Source organism: Lycium barbarum, chromosome 8 (assembly GCF_019175385.1).
Source record: "Lycium barbarum isolate Lr01 chromosome 8, ASM1917538v2, whole genome shotgun sequence".
NCBI lineage: Eukaryota > Viridiplantae > Streptophyta > Magnoliopsida > Solanales > Solanaceae > Lycium > Lycium barbarum.
The window spans coordinates 15,103,240-15,123,766 of NC_083344.1; the positions used below are offsets into that span (position 1 = coordinate 15,103,240).

Here is a 20,527-nt window from a genome sequence, read left to right on the forward strand (position 1 = left end):
ATCAATGGATAGAGACAGTTCTATCAAGACAGTTTGAGAATTGGTCTAATTAGGTTTACGATGACTTTGTTTGTCACTTTAATTAGGATTAGTCTTCAAAACAAAAATTGAGCAGTGATAGGTAGGATTTGTTAGTTTTTCTTTAACATAAAGTTGTATTCCCAATTTTAAACCTACTTCCCAAAAAAAAAAAAAAAAAAGAGAAAATGTTTATTTTTTCCTTTCATTCTAGAACTGAGTCACTGACAGAAGAGAATATACAAATTAGCTAACCTATTTTTCTTCATAAATACCTTATAAAGTTATACCTAGTACAATAGCAATTAGCAAATAGATAAAATTCTGGGAAAAAAATAGTAAAAGAAAGGAACATGCGCAACTTACCGAGGAAGCCATGAACAGAGATGGCCGACGACAAGCGGAGGGCGACAGCGACGATAAACAAGGGAGGGGAGCAGAGCACAAAAAAAAAAAAAAGCGTAAGAGAGGGAAAACTAAAAGTAGGGAGGGTTTTGTTTATTATTTGACTTTGAAATTGGGGATTATTTGACTTTGAAATTGGGGACTTTGAATTAAATCCCTTTCAAAGTCAAATCCCAATCAGATCTGTCCCCTTTTCGAACGGTGTCGTTCTATTTAGTTAAAAAGAATTAAAAGCCTGAAACTAAAAAGGTGAGAAAAAGTTGGAAGCGAAGGCTCGAACCCGCGCGCTCTACAGAAACCTGAACCCCCTTTCCGCTGAACCAAGTCTTTAATTTGTGTTGAGGAGGTTCAGAGTTAAGTACATATATAGAATATAAAATTTTGACTCTATATAAACAGTGTAATTTTTCGACCGAGGATGAACCCCCTCGGCTCTATGTAGATTCGCCCCTGCTTGTTACATTTCATCTTTTGAAGCTAGTTTTGCTAAAGAATCCGTCACTTGATTTCCTTCTCTGAAATTGTGAAATATGTGCACATTGCTATTTTCAAATGCTTTGATAGTTCTGTAAATAACAAGCTTCATCTTGAGGTTGAAGTAGCCTTTCCAATGAGCATATTGGCTATCATGTGTGAGTCAAGTTCAAGAAAGAAATTAGTGTATTCTTGAAGAGTACATCATTTCCCTCCAAAACTAAGTCGCTAAGGCTTCTACCATATTGTTACTTCTACATTAAACAACTATAGATAAGGCCATGATAATATCTCCATTACAGTCCTTAGCTATAAGTGAGCGGGTTCTGATTAATCGGTGAATCCACTTAAGAACCGATCATGTCCCGGACTGGGTCTAATACACACAGCATGGATAGTGTCTATAAAATGTGATAAGGAGTGTATTACTCTTATTATATGATACACCTAAATTCACTCATCTTTAGAAGGTAATTTCGTTAAATAAATCTTAATTAAATAGTACCTATTTAATATTAATTTTTAGTTAAGTAAAATTCGTTTATATAAACAAAAGTAAATTTCGGGGAAAAAAAGATATTTAATACTTACTGGATCATGTAAAAAATATTTATTTTAGATTAAACATAAAAATTTAAATACCTTATAATATGAACAGGAGGAATACATGTTACATGTATCATTTAACTTCTAACTAATACTTCGGCAATAGCTCAACATGGACTAGAGCAGACAACAAGGAGGCAACATATCCTCACAATCAACCAAGAACAACCCTCTCAATCAAACTAATCTAGTGAAATGTTGAAAATATCTTGGTGTTTGCAACAAAATTTTGATCCAAATTAATTTATGAATTTAAATCCGACTAAATTTAGTGCCTACACTTGGTAAATAGGCATGTTCACGGACAGAGCCCGCTTGCTAGCTCCCTCTTATATAAGTACTAGATAAAGCATGCCCGTGCTGCGCATGGGCCCAACAATAAGTCTTGCAGAATTTGATCGAAGATAACTGAAGTCTGCAGAAACCAATACATCAATACACAACAATGTAAAAGTGCAATGAAAACAATGAGGGTCAGTGCATCTTTAATAGACTCATCACTAACTGACCCTGTAAATAACTTTTGACATCTCAACACAGGTAGTTGGCCACTCCAGAATAACTTCGTAAACATGCACAAGTTTTGTTTCAACTGTGAAAGAAATTTTGCTCGAACATTCATTAACATAGGATAGTTGAGCAATGATCAACAAATCTATATCTATATATTATTAAAAAGAGGATAGTTTGCCCTAGGATTGTGACAAGTGGCAGCATAGGATTATGACAAGTGGTAGTTTTAGGACAAATAGTTAATAATTAGTTATTAGTTATTGTTTTTAAAATTTTAAAAATAATTAAATATCTAATTTTTAAAAGGAAACATACACATCTATATATTGGATTTAATTTAAATTAAAAGATAAATAATTTAGATTAGAACATAAATTATCTGAAATTGTTTTGAAAAACAAACACATTTTTTATTAACAAGATTTACTACCCTATTTTATCTTTACATTTATTTTTATTTTTATCTTTAAAAAAGAAATAGAAAAAACAACGAAGCTAATTAAAAAAAAGAGAAGAAGAATAAACTAAGTAAAAACTAACCCAAGTGCACGTCACTTGCCCATTTACCCAACTAATCACAAACACACACATGCACGGTTAAAATTTCAAAAAATTAAATACGATTTTTTGGATCTGTTTTATTGCAAATTTTATTTTCAAAAAAATATAAGTCAGAAAAAACAACAAAGCTAATAAAATAAAATGATAAATAGAACCCCCCCCCCCCCCCCCCCCCGCCCCCGCTACCCCCAAAAAAAGAAGAAGAAGAATAATCTAAATAAAAACTAACCCAAGTGCACGTCACTTGCCCATTTACCCAACTAATCACAAACACACACATGCACGGTTAAAATTTCAAAAAATTAAATACGATTTTTTGGATCTTTTTTATTGCAAATTTTATTTTCAGAAATCTTTTTTATTGCAAATTTAATTTTCAGAAAAATATAAGTAGTAAAAAACAGTTTTTTGGGCTCCTTCTTTGTTGCAAGTAAAACACAAGTTGCAAATTTATCAGTTATTCGCAATTTTTAATGTTACTGTGGTTAAGCAGTTATTTTTTGAATTGTGAATATGATGATGGGCAGTGGGGGGGGGGGGGGGGGGGGGGATTTGTAAGGAGTGTAATGGGCTCTATTTCATGAAGCAGTTTCGCAAATATTTCATGTATATTGTTGTATCATGCCAACTTGTCTAGGGTCCTAACACGTGAGATTATCCCCAGTCTCGACACCAAGTTGTTGACAATACTGAGTATAATACTCAATCCTTCTAGCAACAGTCTGAGGGTTGCCACCATCACATTCAATCTGACCGTTAACGGCTCGAATAGTTGGGCCGAAACCTTGGCCGGAAGTAATGAGAGAATGACAATTGTTCATCCAATACCACAAGGCTGTCTTGAAGGAAATAATACCATCTCTTGCCACTATGTCAGGATCATTTAGGCCATCGAATCCAATGGCTTTTCCTGCAGGTCCATAGTTGAAGTTCCATGATAGTTGAATGGGTCCACGACCATAGTAGTTCTTGCCTGAGACACATGGGTACTCTGTGTTGTTCTCATCACAATAGTCGCCGGAAGGACCATTTATCTCATTTATGTAGCACATGTCTGTGTGTAAAACGAAACACAAAATTAGTCGTACGTTAATTAAATTAAAATAAAAAGTATGGAAAATGGTTCATAGATACCCTCCCTTCACTTTTTGGTCTAAAAATACCCCCAAGTTTAGGGTGGTCTTTAATTAGGTGTTCCGTCTATAAAAAAGGTTCGACTAATTTTCATGAAGGTGCTATTTCGGTAGTTGAAACTCTGTATTAAAAATGATTTTGCGAATGTATGAGCCAAATATTCAAGGAGAATCCGCGAAAAATAAACAGTAGAGAAGCGGGTTTAAGTCATTTTGTCTCAAATTGATATTTTAACTTTAAGTGTTCCCAGACAAATGAAATTCTCCTAGGCAGGATGTAGACCTCAAACTATGTAAACTCTTTTGTATTGGTGCGGCTTTGGTATCTTCAACTAATCTGGAGTTATTTGAGTTATAAAATATTGTAAGGCTGTTGGGACAAGTAAGAGTTATATTGCTGAACCGGTGAAGATTATTCCGCAGTAGGCTTAAAATTTCTTAAAGGGAGCGAGATATCTGCGCCTCAGCCTGAATATTTATTTATATATTTATTGTTCATTTTATTTTTTCAACTATAGTTTATTGTACTTTCACCAGCAAACTTTACAGCAGGAATTAATGGAAAAGCAAGTACAAAGCTTACGTCCAGTTTCATGGGTGACATGAGCAAAGAAAGCAGCAATCTCACGCTTAGAATCATCAGTAGAACCCACAGTTCCAAAATTAGGATAAGATTTAAGAGCTTCAAAGAACCTAGCCCTTGTATAAAACCCTTTTCCTTCACAGTTAGAAGCTGCTTGATCAGCTATTCCATTAAAGAATGCATCAGAGACAATATCAGAAATATGAGTAATGTTTTGTGCCAAGATTAATCTTGGAACATCAACTACTATAGCTAATGCAAAAAGAAAAAAGAAATATGAGTAATGTTTTCTTGATGAAGAGAAGTTCATCTTTGTATGAATCAGTTGACAAGTGTGGAGGAAAGTCTAATAAGGCAGAGATATTTAAAGGTGAGAAATTATTAATAATTTTAATTATAAGTAAGCCACTATTGTTGAAATGTATTATATTGACCAAACCTTTTTTTGTGGGCTGACTTCTGACTTTTTTGAGTCAAAAGGTCATTAATGTTAGGAATAGCTTTTTCTCTAAACCTGCAAGTCAAAAAGGCAAGCGTTCTCACTTTTGAACTTATACATTTCTCCTTCTAGAATTGAACATACCACCAGATAAGATGCATTAGATTCATAAATTGCAATTTTACATATATTCTTATATATGAAATTTCCATGAAAAACTTATTCCTAGAAAGGCCAAAAACATGAAGATACGTTATACGTAATTAAATATATTTTGAATTCCTAAAATTAACTTGTTTAATATGTTAGGATAACCTTTAATTTTGTAGAATTGGCTGAATAACACGTTAAACTACTCATTTAGATTAAGGTACGAGTATTATAGAGACTGTTGGAGTAATGTTGAAGTATTTCAAATGAGTATGTAGCACTAAAATTCACTAGAAAATAGGCAATATCCATTTACTATATTTTCGGTGAATATGCATGTTGAAAAAATAAAAATATTCGTCAATTATATATAGGAGTGTTAATAGTTAGGTTGAGTTGGTTTCTTAAGAAATTTTGTATCATACAATCGTTTTTATTATTCTACTATGTACGTATAAATAAAATTAGACTATCTGAAACCGTTCCAATCATCTCGATTTCTCTTCTTATAAAATACGATTCATATATTTCTACTTCAAGAGAGAGAGGGGTGCAGAGAGAGAGAGAGTGTGTGTTTAACCTAAACTAAAAAAACATAACTAAGAAGGAAACAAAATTGATTAAAAAGATCACACATAGAGAATCAACTAGGAAAATTAAATATTTTATTCACAAAGAAAGAAAATAAATATATAATCCTATAGTACAAGGAAATAAACTAATTATAATAAAATCAATTATATCTTCATATGTATCATGCCGACAAGTGCATATATCAATTCTTATAACTTTGGCAAGATGGTTATGACCAATTCTAATTAACAAAATGTTAAAGTAACGAAGAAACGAAAAAACATAAGTTGATCAGCACAAACACATTTCCAAATTCTTATGTTTCCAAATTCTTTCTGGTTCTAACCAACCGTTTGATGTCATCAATGAGAGATTCGAGGTTATTGTACGATGAGCCTGTTGGCAAGAAGCCATCTCCGATCGCCATTGATGAAATTGATGAAGCTAAGAAGCCAAGAAAGAGAAGATAGAGTGCGGACTAGACGAGGCTTCATTATTGCTTTGTTCAAATGGATATAATGGAACAATGGGCTGATGAATTTGTTTTATTTATTTTGGGCCAATGATTCAACACAGCCCAAATTCTGATCTCAGTCCAATTTCCATAACATCAGCCCAACACCAAACAATACCTGAAAATGTCATTTTCAGCATTGTACAAGGAATATTCTAGGATGTGTATGTGTACAAAAAGTTTGTTACACAAAATCTGTAATTGCATTCTTAGTCCATAGATAGTTTAGTTATTACTAGTTTTCTATTTTCTATTTCTTGTAGAAGGATCTTCAGCTACTTGTATATATATGAGGCATTGATCAATAAAATAGACACACAGAAAAAATTCCCAAAATCTGATACATTTCATCTTGATTTTCTAACATGGTATCAGAGCATTAATCTCGATCCATTTCTCAATTTCTGTGTCATCATCTTGTTCACTGTTACATCAGATTCATCTACCCACAAAATCTAGACAAAAATGGCTAACAATCCAGCACCAGCTGATGCCACTAAAGACACAAATAACACAGTGGTGACCTATGATGTAAGTCATCCATATCACCTCAATTCTTCGGACTCCCCTGGAATGAACCTCATTCACTCCATATTTGATGGAAGAGGTTTTCCTGGATGGAGAAGATCTATCTTCATTGCCTTGTCTGCAAAGAAGAAATTAGGATTCATTAATGGATGCATTAAAACACCAGATCTCACATCTAAAGACTATGAACAATGGAGTTGTTTAAATGATATGGTAATAGCATGGCTTTTGAATGTACTATCTCCAGATATTAGATATAGTGTTATCTACTCAAAAACAGCTAAAGAGCTATGGGATAGCTTGGAACAAAGATTTGGAAAGCTGGATGGAGCTAAGCTCTATTAACTTCAGAAGGAATTATCAACTCTAGTGCAAGGTAACAACAACATAGCTGGGTATTTTACCAAGCTTAAAAAGATATGGGATGAGTTAGATTCTCTCAACCTTGCCTCATATTGCACCTGTCTCTGTGTATGTGAAGGTAAGGCTAAGCTAATGAAATCTCTAGAAGATCAAAGGTTAATCCACTTCCTTATGGGTCTCAATGATGCTTATGCTCAAGCTAGGAGTGCTATTATCATGATGAATCCATTGCCAACAATGGATGTTGCTTATTCCTTGCTATTGCAAGATGAAAATCAAAGAGAGGCTAGTATTACTGCATTCAGCACCCCAGCTGATTCTGCCTCTTTTATGGCTTCTGGGAAAATGAGGGGAAACTACAGACCTGGTAATCAACTTAACAAGGGAGGAAACAGTTTTCAATTGAATGGAAATGGTGGTGCTAAACCTACAAGAGGTGGAGGTAACCAGAGGTTCAAACAGAGAAGAGCAAAGTACAATCCTAATGTTTCTTGTACCTATTGTAAGAAGGTAGGACATGTACATGATGACTGCTTTAGGCTTCATGGTTTCCCTGAAGATTTTGAATTCACCAAGTCAAAAGAATATGGACACAATATCAGAGGAAATGCTGCTATAGGAAATGAAGAAACTGAGGACATGAACTTCACACCTGCTATTCAACCAACCCAATTCACCCCTAACCAGGGAAATCAATTTAGCAAGGAGCAGTGTAGTGAGATAGTCCAGCAGGTGCTAAAAGAAATAAAGCTCAGTCACTCCAATTCATCATGTTCAGCTCTCAATGCCAGTGCCATGGCTGGTACTATTCTAAGATACTCAGGTTCATGCTTTGCAGTATATAACACTAGCACCTGGATCATTGATTCAGGGGCATCAGAACATATGTGTTTCAATCCTAACTCTTTCCTAACCCTTAAACCCCTGCCTGCACCACTGAATATAAGTTTGCCCAATTCCTTTAGAATTTCTGTTACACATATAGAGAGTGTCTCTGTTCTTCCTAATCTCATCTTAAATAATGTCTTGCTTGTCCCAGAATTTAAATACAACTTGTTGTCTATTCATAGATTGTGTGTACAACTTCAATGTGATCTTTTATTCACTCTTACTGGATGTGTGTTACAGGACCTTTCCCTGAGGAAGGAACAAGTTTTTGGTGAAGTGGGGGATGGACTCTATCTACTCAAGCCTACTAAATTAGAGCCAAGCCAAGTCAAGGAAGTCTTTTCTATTCAAAAAAGAAGAAATTCCATAGTTCCTAGACAAATAGTTTCAATTTCAAAAGGAGTACACTCCAAAATTGTCCCTAGTTCTACTTTAGTTTCCAATTCAGAATGTAATATTACTTCTGTTGGTATGTCTGCAAATGCTATTCCTAATGTAAGCTTATGGCACATCAGACTAGGGCACCTACCTTTTTCAGTAATGAGAAATTTAAACTTCATTCAGTTTCATTCTTGTTCAGATTATGTGTGTCCTATATGTCCTCAAGCTCGACAAAGTAGACTACCTTTCCCATTGAGTTTCATCAAAACACATAGAGTATTTGAATTGATCCACATTGACACTTGGGGTCCCTTTAAGGCAGCTACCTATAATGGTTATTCCTATTTTTTAACCATAGTGGATGACTATAGCAGAGGGACATGGACTTTTCTTCTAAAAACTAAATCTAATGCATTTCCAGTTCTTAAGGATTTCTTATCAATGGTGGAGAGATAATTTGAAGTAAAGGTTAAGAGGATAAGATCAGATAATGCCTTAGAGCTTGGAAAAGGATCACAAGAGGCTTCTTATCTTAATTCAGCAGGGATTATTCATGAGACATCTTGTGTTGCTACCCCTCAACAAAATGGGATTGTTGAGAGGAAGCATAGACATCTTTTGGAAGTGGCAAGAGGACTATACTTCCAGTCTAAAGTTCCTATCCAATACTGGGGTGAGTGCATACTCACTGCCACTCATATCATTAACAGGTTACCTACTAAGGTCTTGAAGAACAAATCACCATATCAAGTTCTTTTCAGAAAATCACCATCCTACAACAACTTTAGGTGTTTTGGGTGTTTATGTTTTGTTTCCAGTCTAACACAATCCAGAGACAAATTCCAACCTAGAGCTAAAACCTGTGTTTTCTTGGGATATTCTCAGACTCAAAAAGGGTATAAGGTTGTGGACATGGAGACTAGAAAAGTGTTTGTTTCTAGAGATGTGAAGTTTCATGAAGAACACTACCCTTTTGCCAAAATCCCTAATTCAAATCCTACCCTTTTTCCACCACTTGACCTTGCTACTGAACCTGCTCAACCTACCTCTATCTCTACACCTTTTCAACTAGCTGACACACCTCCTCCCTCACCCAGACACTCACCTAACACTCCCAGATTTCACTCAGGTTCACCATCTACCTCTCACTCCTCTCCTCATAATGTACCCTCTGTTTCCCCTAATTTTTTTCCTAACCTTCAACAAACCAGTGCAGAAATCCTTCCTATTCCCACTAGACAATCAACCAGAATTAAACAGACACCAGCTTACCTTTAAGACTTCGTATGCAACAACATCCACTTAACTGATGTTATCAGCTCTTGCTTCATTCATCCCACAACACCAACTCTTTTCTCCTTTGCATCTCTATCACTCTCCAACCAGGCTCTTCTCCAATCCTTTTCACAAATTTTAGAGCCTACTAGTTATGCTGAGGCAAGCAAACACCCAGGTTGGATCAAGGCCATGGAAGCTGAAATTCAAGCCCTACAAGAGAACAACACTTGGTCAGTAATGGAGTTACCTGCGGGGAAGAAACCCTTGCCATGTAAATGGGTATTTAAAGTCAAACATAAATCAGATGGATCCATAGAGAGACTAAAAGCCAGGCTGGTCGTAAGGGGGGATATTCAACAAGAGGGAATAGACTTTACTGAAACTTTTTCACCAGTGGTCAAAATGACCACTATTCGATGTCTACTCACGGTTGCTATAAAGAAGGGATGGAAAGTCTCCTAACTTGATGTCAATAATGCCTTTTTACATGGTGAATTACAAGAGGTGGTCTTTATGAGGTTCCCAGCAGGGCTGGAACCTCCCTCACCAAGACATGTTTGTCTCCTAAAGAAATCTTTATATGGTCTTAAGTAAGCATCACGACAGTGGTATGCCAGGCTTGCGGGAGCTTTGAGTTTCAAAGGATACACCAGTTCTTTAAATGACTACTCTTTGTTTTTCAAGACTACTGGTGATCTCATTTCCATTATCGCAGTCTATGTGGATGACATTTTAATCACAGGTGATGCTGTTTCAGAAATTCTCGATGTCACTAACTTTCTGAATACAGAATTCAAAGTCAAAATGTTGGGTGATATAAACTATTTTCTGGGCATGGAAATAATCAGGGAAGACTCAGGTTTCATCATAAGTCAAAGGAAATTTACTATGGACCTTCTTAAGGAATTTGACTGCACTGGATCAAGTGTGTTCTCACCTCTTGACCCTTATATGAAATTGCAAGCTGATGATGGGCCTTTGTTGATAACCCCACTGAGTACAGGCATTTAGTTGGCAAATTGAATTACTTGACTAATACTAGACCGGATCTATCCTATGCAGTTTTATGTCTTAGTCAATACATGCAAAGGCCTTGTCTTTCACATTTCTCAGCTACTCAGAGGGTCCTTCGTTATCTTAGGGAAGATCCAGGCCAAGGTATTCTTTTATCTTCAACACCCTCTTTTGATCTACTAGCCTTTTGCGATGCAGACTGGGCTGCTTGCAAGGATAGTAGAAGATCAGTAAGTGTTTTTTTCATTACACTAGGTGGTGCTCCTATTTCGTGGAAATCAAAGAAACAGATGTCCAGTTCCCTCTCTTCTGCCGAAGCAGAGTATAGATCGATGAGACGAGTTACAGCCTGTTTAGTGCGACTTCTAGATGATCTCTCCACTCCTCCTTCACTTCCAATTCCCCTTCATTCAGATAGCCAGGCCGCCATTCATATCGCTCGTAATCCCGTCTTCCACGAACGCACGAAACACGTTGACTTGGATTGTCATTTCGTGCGTCAACAGTTTCTCTCAGGTCTGATTTCACTCCATTTTGTTCCTTCTCACCATCAGCTGGTAGATCTGTTTACCAAGCCTCTCTCTGGGGCTTCTCATCGTGAAATAATGGACAAGTTGGGTGTTATGACCCTTCCCCCCAACTTGAGGGGGGATGTTGGCAAGAAGCCATCTCCGATCGCCATTGATGAAATTGATGAAGCTAAGAAGCCGAGAAAGAGAAGATAGAGTGCGGACTAGACGAGGCTTCATTATTGCTTTGTTCAAATGGATATAATGGAACAATGGGCTGATGAATTTGTTTTATTTATTTTGGACCAATGATTCAACACAGCCCAAATTCTGATCTCAGCCCAATTTCCATAACATCAACCCAACACCAAACAATACCTGAAAATGTCATTTTCAGCATTGTACAAGGAATATTCTAGGATGTGTATGTGTACAAAAAGTTTGTTACACAAAATCTGTAATTGCATTCTTAGTCCATAGATAGTTTAGATATTACTAGTTTTCTATTTTCTATTTCTTGTAGAAGGATCTTCAGCTACTTGTATATATATGAGGCATTGATCAATAAAATAGACACACAGAAAAAATTCCCAAAATCTGATACATTTCATCTTGATTTTCTAACAGAGCCACCTTCTCCGACACTTAATTTCGCAAACTCCAATAATTTCTCAACTGATTTCTTGATGTGTTCCCATAAGATCTTTTACTCCCTCCATTCCATAATAAGTGACTCTTTTAGCTCATGCACACGCTTTAAGAAATTACTTACTCCTAGAAAATTATGAGTATTTTTACTAACTTACCCCGAATTAATGTTTAGAAAAAGAAAAGTTATTTAGTGATTCTTGATTATAAATAAGAGTAAGTTTAGAAGAATATGAGTAATTTCTTCTTGAAATCCTAAAGTGTCACTTATTTTGAAGCAAAATAAAAAGCATAAAAGATCATTTTATATGGAACGGAGGGAGTACCATTTTTTCTACAACGGATCTATCAAATATGTCCTTCATATCAAACCGAATCTCCCACAACTCATTTACTAATCTACTTGTGACTCCGTGGTCCACATATTGAGGCCAACAATCTACTATGCTTTCCAATGTTGAGTTCCACCCGCTATGAGCCAAAAACCCACCAACAAGTAACCATTTTCCTTGCTACCCTCTACAAGTTCCTTCATAAATTGATTGTCTAATTCACGTCCCTTTAAAATGTTAGGCCACATGACCCATAAAAATTTAACTCTACTATTTAGTAGGCCATGCCAAAATTCTAAAATTTCTTCTCTTGAAAGAACCGCTAGTCTTCCAAAGCTCACATAAATTACAGACCCCATAGAATGTTGATCAAGCCATTTAACATAATTGTGGTCTTCTTCCCACAAACTATTTGAGGACAACAATAGTAAAGTAGTTTCAGCAGCAAGTCTAGTCTTCAAGTGCAAGTGTAATGGGCCGATTGCATATGTTTTAGAAGTGTAAGAACCAATACAAGAAAGAAAAGGCTCATCTAAATCCTCAAATGTGTTCAGTATTACACCATGAGCTTGTGGGATCCTGTCAATGCCCTTTAAAACGGTTTGATAATATACATTGGTCTTATAATCCAAGAGACAAAAGTGTGGAAGATCTCGTTGTCGGAGAAGACCTTCCATGGCTGGTATATGTGTTACCAATGCATCCAAATCATTTCCTAGAAGAAAATATAAAGTTGTTTCTGGTTATGAGTATTTACAATTGTAGCTTTCCAAATTTATTGACTTCTTCAAAAGTGGAACAAATAGTATTCCCTGGAAAATGTAAGTCAAATGAGAGTTTGATGCCAACTTGGGAACAGTGATCGAGGTCACAGAAGACCCGGTGCATGCCTAATATGAATGGGGAACGTCAAAGCTAGTAAAACAAAGAAATCATGAATTCATGATAACTCCTATTTCAATTTACGTGATACCGTTCAGATTTTAAAAGTCAATTTTTTTTTATTTTGACGATGAATTTGGATACACAATCTTTAAAAAAATTTAAAAATAATTTACATATTTCATAACTACATAAAAGTACTATAAGTCAAAATAATTAACAATTTAAAATATTTAAAGGGCATACAAATAAATTAAGACAGAGGGAGGAATACAGTTTTTATCATTTTATTGCCTATTTTACTTTTTCCAAATGAAAGTAAAGAAGACAAGTTTCATAATTAAGTGACATCTCATTTTTCCGCTTCTACATCCACTCTCATAGCCCCCACCTCCTCCAGAGGTAGATGTAGAGTACCAAGGATTATGAACCTATACTTTAATGCGGAATACTATAAATTTATATATAAAAATTCATAAATATTGCAATAAGTAGTATACATAAGCACATAACTTTTAGTTTAATAAAATATAACTTGTTAAATATTAAGATGAGTAAAAGTTGAAACATAGTATTTTAATTCTGACCACCACCCCATCACCATAATATTTGCATGTGTTATATATACATACTTTTTGGAACAATATTTTCTTCTTACTTATTAAACAAAATAAATTAAAAATATACTGAGAGCTAAATGTACGGAAGGCAATCCGGACCCCATTGGGATGCTCTCTATAACGAAAAGAAAGATGAATGCAAGTCAAAGAAGTGCCTAGCCGTGACCTTGATCTTAATATACTCCGTATTCCCTTCCATGCATTTAATGTGAGACTTTTTTCTTTTCTGTTTATTTAAAAAGAAATATTTCTGTATTAAAAAAGTTAATTTCAAATTCTTTATTTTACATTAAGTGTCATATTTTTATAGTCAAAGAAATATAATTACTTATTTAAAATCAAACGTTAGAAAAATCTTTTTTTCTTTGAAAATACTCTCTTTGTTTCAATTATTTTGTCTACGTACTTTTCTTTTTAGTCTGTTTTAAAAAGAATTATTCTTTTTCAATTTAACAACTCTTTATTTTCAACATCACATGTTTAAGACTACAAGATTAAATAGCTTTTTGTTACATTATTCATATCTTTAGTTTAAGATTTAAAATTTTCTTTAATTTCTCAAATTTTGTGCTAAGTCAAACTAAGACAAATAAATTGAAATAGAGGGAGTAACATTTACTAAAAACAACAATTGGAATAAAAATCAATATTACTGTAGCAAAACAAAGGAGAAAAAGAATACCTTTGAAGGGAAGAACGCCTGCCTCAATGAGTTTTGGTAGACAGAGATAAACCCAGAGGCAAGAAGGGCTAATAGTGTGAAAGGGAATAACAGGAACTAACATTTCATTTCCAATATCAACTGCATAATAAAGCAGCCCATTTGATACGACACATGTGACTGGTGTTTCAACAACATCACTAAGTATTTCCCTGAGAAAAGGTTCCGCCATGATTTGTGAGGAGGTGATGATGTCTCCGAATTGTTCAACGGAGCGCGGGTGGTCGTCGGGGAGGCCATCGGATATTGTGAGGAATCGGAATTCAGGATATTGTTAGAAACGAGATTGCACGTTGGTGTGACGAAGGAGACGTTCTTGATTGTGAATTGTGTTGATAAAGGTGACTTTTAGGCTCGTAAGTAGGAGTGACAAAATTAGCTCATAAAATATGATCCGTCCAATCCGTTCAAGCTAGTATAATTTAAGGAATAATTTAACATTTAGACTGTAGTTACGGTACATAGCTACAATTTCAAAAAGTACAAAACGTAGCTACATTTGGGGTTTTGTAGAACTACACAATACAAATGCGTAACCATATACGTTGGTACAGTATGCGCTAACACAGTTGTTTCACGCGATTTCAGCTGGTATAGTATGCACTGATACCCACATGATACCTGCCGCCTAATACACCTCTTTCGCTGATACAGTTGATCCCCGCCTGATATAGCTCTTCAGCCTTACAACTGTACAGCTAAGTTTCGTAAATACGAAAAATATAGTTATGTTTCGTAATTACGCTCTAAACTATAGCAACTTATGGAATTTCTCATTCCATTTCAGCCCAAGTATTACTATGTTATTTTCCCCTTGTAAACCATATGCAATCGGCCCTCTGCACTTGCACTTGCACTTGAAGACTAGACTTGTTGCAAAAACTACTCCACAATTGTTGTCCTCAAAACACTACTAAAAAACTGTCCAAAACCGACGGCCCGCTTCGGTTTTTTTAATGAAACCGACAGGTAACCGATCCATTACGGTCTGTCGGTTTTCATAGCGTCGCTTTCTGAAAATCGATGGACTGCGTCGGTTTTTTGCGACGGACTGCGTTGCTTACGCGGTCCGTCGATTTTTTATCCAATATTAAAAAAATTAAAAAAAATCGACGGACTGCGTCGGTTTTTTTAATTTCTAATTTTTTAAATTTAAATAGAAACAATATAAATTTTATAAAAACCCGACACACTGCGTCGGTTTTTTATTTAATTTTTTATTTTAAATAAAAAACTGACGCAGTGCGTTGGTTTTCTGGAAATATTACAGAATTAATTTCCAGAAAATCGACGGACTGAGTCGGTTTTCTGGAAAATTTACAAAATTAATTTCAAGAAAACCGACGGACTACGTCGGTTTTCTGGAAAATTTCCTGCATGCAATTGCTGCATTTTCTACAGCCACACCAACACAAAAACCAACACCAAAAGCTGCTCAAAACCAGCATAATGCTCCAAACCAATTCTAAAAGAGCTACAACATATAAAATCACCCTAAGTAACAATAAAACACTATCTAAACACATCAAATACGATCTAAATAAACCTTCAAAGTTTAAAAATATTTAAATGTCCAACCAAAAGTACCATTAACTAGTTCTACATAGTTTTAACATAAGTCCATAAAACATAAGTCAATTATGAAATCCAAACTACTACAATTGATCATCCGGTGCCCGGGCTACGTAATCACCGTCATCATCATCCGCATCATCATCTTCTGGGTCGGAGAGGGGGGGGGGGGGGGGGGAGGGGGGAGAAGGGGGCACACATAATGGTTCACATGCAATGTGGATTTTAACTTGTGCCTTGAGCGATTCAAGGTTCACTTTCATGAAGTTACTTTCCTCAACTCTTTTTGCCTCAGTCTCAGCTAATTTCCCATTAAGTTCTACGATTTTCTGCGCCATAGCTGCAACCTGAACACTATCAACTCCCTCGGCTTGTCGAGAAGACCCTTCAGCTCGCAATCCTGACCAAAGGCGACTTAAGTTGTTCCTTGGGCCTAGACCGTACGCTCTACCTTTTTGTACTCCCCCAACTGCTCTACACCAAAAATCTAGCTCTAATTCCGGTGGAGGGTGGCTTAGGTGGTTAGGCTGAGTTTGACTGTACTGGTCCACATCTTGCATAAATTTCGTTTGTATATTAAAAAAACGAAACTTAGTATATAACGAATTTATCATAATTAGACTTATATATAATTACTTAAATAATAAAATTATCACTTACATAGGAATCACGAGCCCCATCCTCAACCCATACGATCGGATCCGACTCCTGCTTCTTCATTTTTGTATGGGTCTTTAGGAATAGCTGATCCTGAGTCAACATCTGTCCCGTAGCCTTTTTCTGCAAAAAAAAAAAAAGTTAAAGATATAATTAATAACTCAATAATGACATATTGATCTAACTTTAAAAGTATAAAACTACTTACCATTGTCCTAGCCACGTACCCCTGACTTCTTGCACCCACAGTGTGCAAAGAGCCACCTTTCTGGGACGCACGGGCAGCCTTTGCCTGCTCAGACTTGGCGATAAACTCAGGAGTTGCCAATATGTCTTAAGTTTCTCCCACTGTTCGTTGGTTAGCCATTGGGGCTTTCTCATATACCTTCTAGCCCTCGAAAACCAATATGAAAACCTTGCACTCCCCTTCCTCTCAAAGCCCGCAGCAACCCTATCATTGTCCATTGGATCCCATGTACAAAACATCTGCAAATCAAATGGCTAATGTTAGATGATTTATATAAAAGGAAATTCAAGTTATGAAATGTATAATAAGATGCATAGGTTAAACTCTCTAAACATAGTCTGTCGAGTATCATATGGGATTTCACCCCATGAAGTATAAAACCGATCGCCATAAAGCCTCCAAACAATATCCAGTATGGCTTTTGTAGTTTCGTGATCTGGATAGTACCTGCAGTTAAAAAATTTAACGCATATAAGATTAAGATGAAAAAAACTTTAGGAAAACTTAATAAAAGACAATCTTACCCAACTCCCTCAGGCACGATGAAAACCCGACCGATCGAATATGTATCTCCCGGCTGTAGACCATGATATCCCGGTGCCTGTGCAGGTACCGGTGCAGGTGCAGGAGGAAGAGGATGGGTCTGAGACTGGCTAAGAGCTGGTGTAGTATTGGATGGAAGTGACTCAAGCTCAGAACTGCTATCTCTAAGGCGCAAATTAGATACACTGGGAGGTGTACCACCTGGAGAAGGAGAAGGAGACAAAGTGGCCGATGTGCTAGGCGATCTGCCCTGTGGTGGGCAATACATAGGTGTAGGTATAATCTAGATCTGCCCCGTGGTAGGCAATACATAGGTGTAGGTATAATCAATTCAGGGCGCTTACAATATTCCTTTAGGTCCAATCTAGCTTTTGGGTTATCTTTTGTCTTGCCTTTAACATCCATAACAGTGTTAAACAAATTATCAAAGTAATTTTTTTCAATATGCATCACATCAAGATTATGTCGTAGAAGATTATCCTTCCAATAAGGTAACTCCCAGAATATGCTCTGTTTAGTCCAATTTGACCACGAACACTTGGACACTTATTTTTGAGATATAGTAATTTTTTTTTTTTGGTAAAGGAGATATAATAATTATTTTTTTCCACACTTTCATGAAAAGATGAAAGATTAGCTTGTTATATTTTTGTTTTCACTTGACAAAGCTTGTTGTATCCACTGAAACTGTGTGAAATAGAAAAAGAATAGTGTAAAATTATCCATTACCGAGGAGAACAAATATTGTTGAGAGTAATTTTGTTTCTCAAACCCATTTGCTAGCTTGTATGTATTTTCTCGAAGGTGACGATGCAAGTAAAATTAGAGATTCGTGCTAATAACGTGTTGTAAAATATAAGAAGCAATAACACAAAGAAAATTGATAAGAATATGGAGAGGGAGAGAGAGAGAGAGGGAGAGAGCTTTTCTATTTTATCCAATTGTGTCACATATCACATCCTCTATATATATTATTACCTAGATGGTTACAAAAAGGTGGGCTTAAACATGATATTAACATTGAGATCACGGAGGAGGAATTTGTCATTTATTCAACTGATATGGTCTCTTAGCTTCTTTAGGGAGCTAATCAAAAGTAAAATGCATCTGGATACAATTCATCTTTTGAAGCTAGGTTTGCTAAAGAATCCGTCACTTGATTTCCTTCTCTGAAATTGTGAAATATGTGCACATTGTTATTTTCATAAGCTTTGATAGTTCTATCAATAATAAGCTTCATCTTGAGGTTGTTATAAGTAGCCCTTCCAGTGAGCATATTGGCTATCACCTGTGAGTCAAGTTTCAAGAAAGAAATTAGTGTATCCTTGAAGAGTACATCATTTCCCTCCAAACACAGCCGCTAAAGCTTCTGCCATATTGTTACTGCTACATTGCACAACTATATAGAAGGCCATGATCTCCATTACAGTCCCTAGCTATACGTGAGCAGGTTTGGATTAATGGGTGAATCCACCTAATAAGAACTGATCATGTTCCAGACTGGGTCTGAGACACACAACATAATAGTGTCTATAAAACGGGACAAGGAGTGTATTAATCTATTAGGCCCTCTGGTCCATATTATATGATATGTCTTAGTTGTTTGGGCGCACCCTTTAAAAATTTCACTCGTCTTTAGAAGGTAATTTTATTAAATTAATCTTAATTAAATAGCATCTATATATTATGATTATTTTTTTAGTTAGATAAAATTCACTTATCTAAACAAAGGTAAATTTCGGGAAAAAAGGCCTAAAAAAATGGCTATTTCCGACCTCATCCCTCAAAATTAGGTCGGAAAAGAGTGGGTCGGAAATATTACCGACCTTATGAGGTCCCAAAAAACCGACCACACGAGGTCGGTAAATTTGTTTACGTCGGTTATTAATTAGATAAAGTACCGACCTCACTAGGTCGGTAAATTATATTAATAATATAATGATATGAGTTTACCGATATGAATATATAATATATTGTTTTAGATTTCCGTCGTCGTGAGATCGGTATTTCACAATTTTTGCAAAATATTTGCAGAAACCCGACCTCATGAGGTCGGTAATTTGTAATTTTTTGGAAAATTTTGCAGACGAGGTTGGTAATTTGCAATTTCTAGAAAATTTTGCAAAAAACCGACATCATGAGGTCGGCAATTTGCAGTTTCTGGGAGAATTTTGCAGCAAACCGATCTTATAAGGTTGGTAATTTGCATTTTCTGGGAAATTTTTACAGAAAACCGACCTCATGAGGTTGGTAATTTGCAGTTTCTGGGTAAATTTTGCATAAAACCGACCTCATGAGGTCGGTATTCTGCAAAAAATTGGTAGGGTCTAGCTGCTATTCCAGCTGTCCCCTGTCAAGATGAAAATAATTTTATGTTCAACTAAAACCAGCTCAAATAGCTGTCAACAATTCACCAAACTACTACAAATACATAAAACATTAAGCTACTTCAACAAACACATATATTACAACCACCAATACATCAAATTCAATTCAAAACTACTTCAAAGTTGAATCAAAACGTCATTCAAACATTCACAAGAGACATTAAGCTACTTCAACCTTCGCAAACATCAACACAACATTAATCTACTTCAATCTTTGCAAACATCCACAAAACATTAAACTAGTCTACACTAAGTTAGTCTACAACATTAGACTACTTCACCCCTCGCAAACATCCACAAAACACTTACACAATCCACAAATCCACCACAACATTAACATTCAAACATGCCTTTGTGTGTTTGACACCTGAGTCCCATCATCATCCGCACCACTAGATTGAGTTTGGGGGTTACGAGCATCATCAGGACACGAGGGAATCCCCTTCGAAGCGAGTAATGCGTCTAATTGGGCCCTCATACCGTCAAACTGCACGTCCCTCCGCCTCTCCCTTTCCTCCAAGGCCTACAGCTGGCTAGATAGCTCAGCAATCTTTTGCTCCTTCGCCATAGCACTCATTCTATTAAACGAATCGGTATGGGAATAATGTAGGCCTTCTAGGGGAGATCGGTATTGATGAAATGCACAATGTGGCATTCCATAAGCTGTGCCAAATCTAATGGGACCACCAACACTCCCAAGCCACTGTTTCTCCATTTGTTCTTCTGTTAGCAGTGTGTTGGGTGGCTGAGTACGAAGAAACTTTGCCTTTGAATGTTGATATTGATTTTGAAATTAGAAGGTAAAATTAGCAACTAACTTAAATCTCGAATTCAACAGAAAAAACTATCAAACATTTAGTAAACAACCAAAATAGAACTTGGTTGAAATTAATACTACTAACAATTCAACTAAAACAGGGTTGAAATTAATACTACTAAAAGGAAAACAAATCAATACTACTAACAATTTTTTCTTTCCTTCAATATC

General features: G+C 35.9%; 1 protein-coding gene and 1 pseudogene across 1 annotated transcript; both read right to left on the reverse strand.

Moving 5' to 3' along the window:
* Nucleotides 1-3,158: 3,158 nt before the first annotated feature.
* Nucleotides 3,159-4,615, reverse strand: LOC132605977 (endochitinase EP3-like). Its single transcript, XM_060319274.1, has 2 exons — nucleotides 4,294-4,615; nucleotides 3,159-3,631 (listed from the first exon to the last, which is right to left on the reverse strand). The coding sequence occupies exons 1-2, from the start codon at nucleotides 4,601-4,603 to the stop codon at nucleotides 3,219-3,221; spliced, it is 723 nt and encodes a 240-aa protein (XP_060175257.1). The 5' UTR covers nucleotides 4,604-4,615; the 3' UTR covers nucleotides 3,159-3,218.
* Nucleotides 4,616-5,644: 1,029 nt separating this feature from the next.
* Nucleotides 5,645-17,420, reverse strand: LOC132607712 (7-deoxyloganetic acid glucosyltransferase-like; annotated as a pseudogene).
* Between the last annotated feature and the right edge of the window lie 3,107 nt (nucleotides 17,421-20,527).

Bases quoted from the DNA above. Each gene is read 5' to 3' on its own strand.
- LOC132605977 (XM_060319274.1), bottom strand. From the start codon at position 4,603: ATGAACTTCTCTTCATCAAGAAAACATTACTCATATTTCTTTTTTCTT. The intron at 3,632-4,293 runs GTAAGCTTTGTA...TTTTACACACAG, and splicing joins TGTCACCCATGAAACTGGAC to ACATGTGCTACATAAATGAG.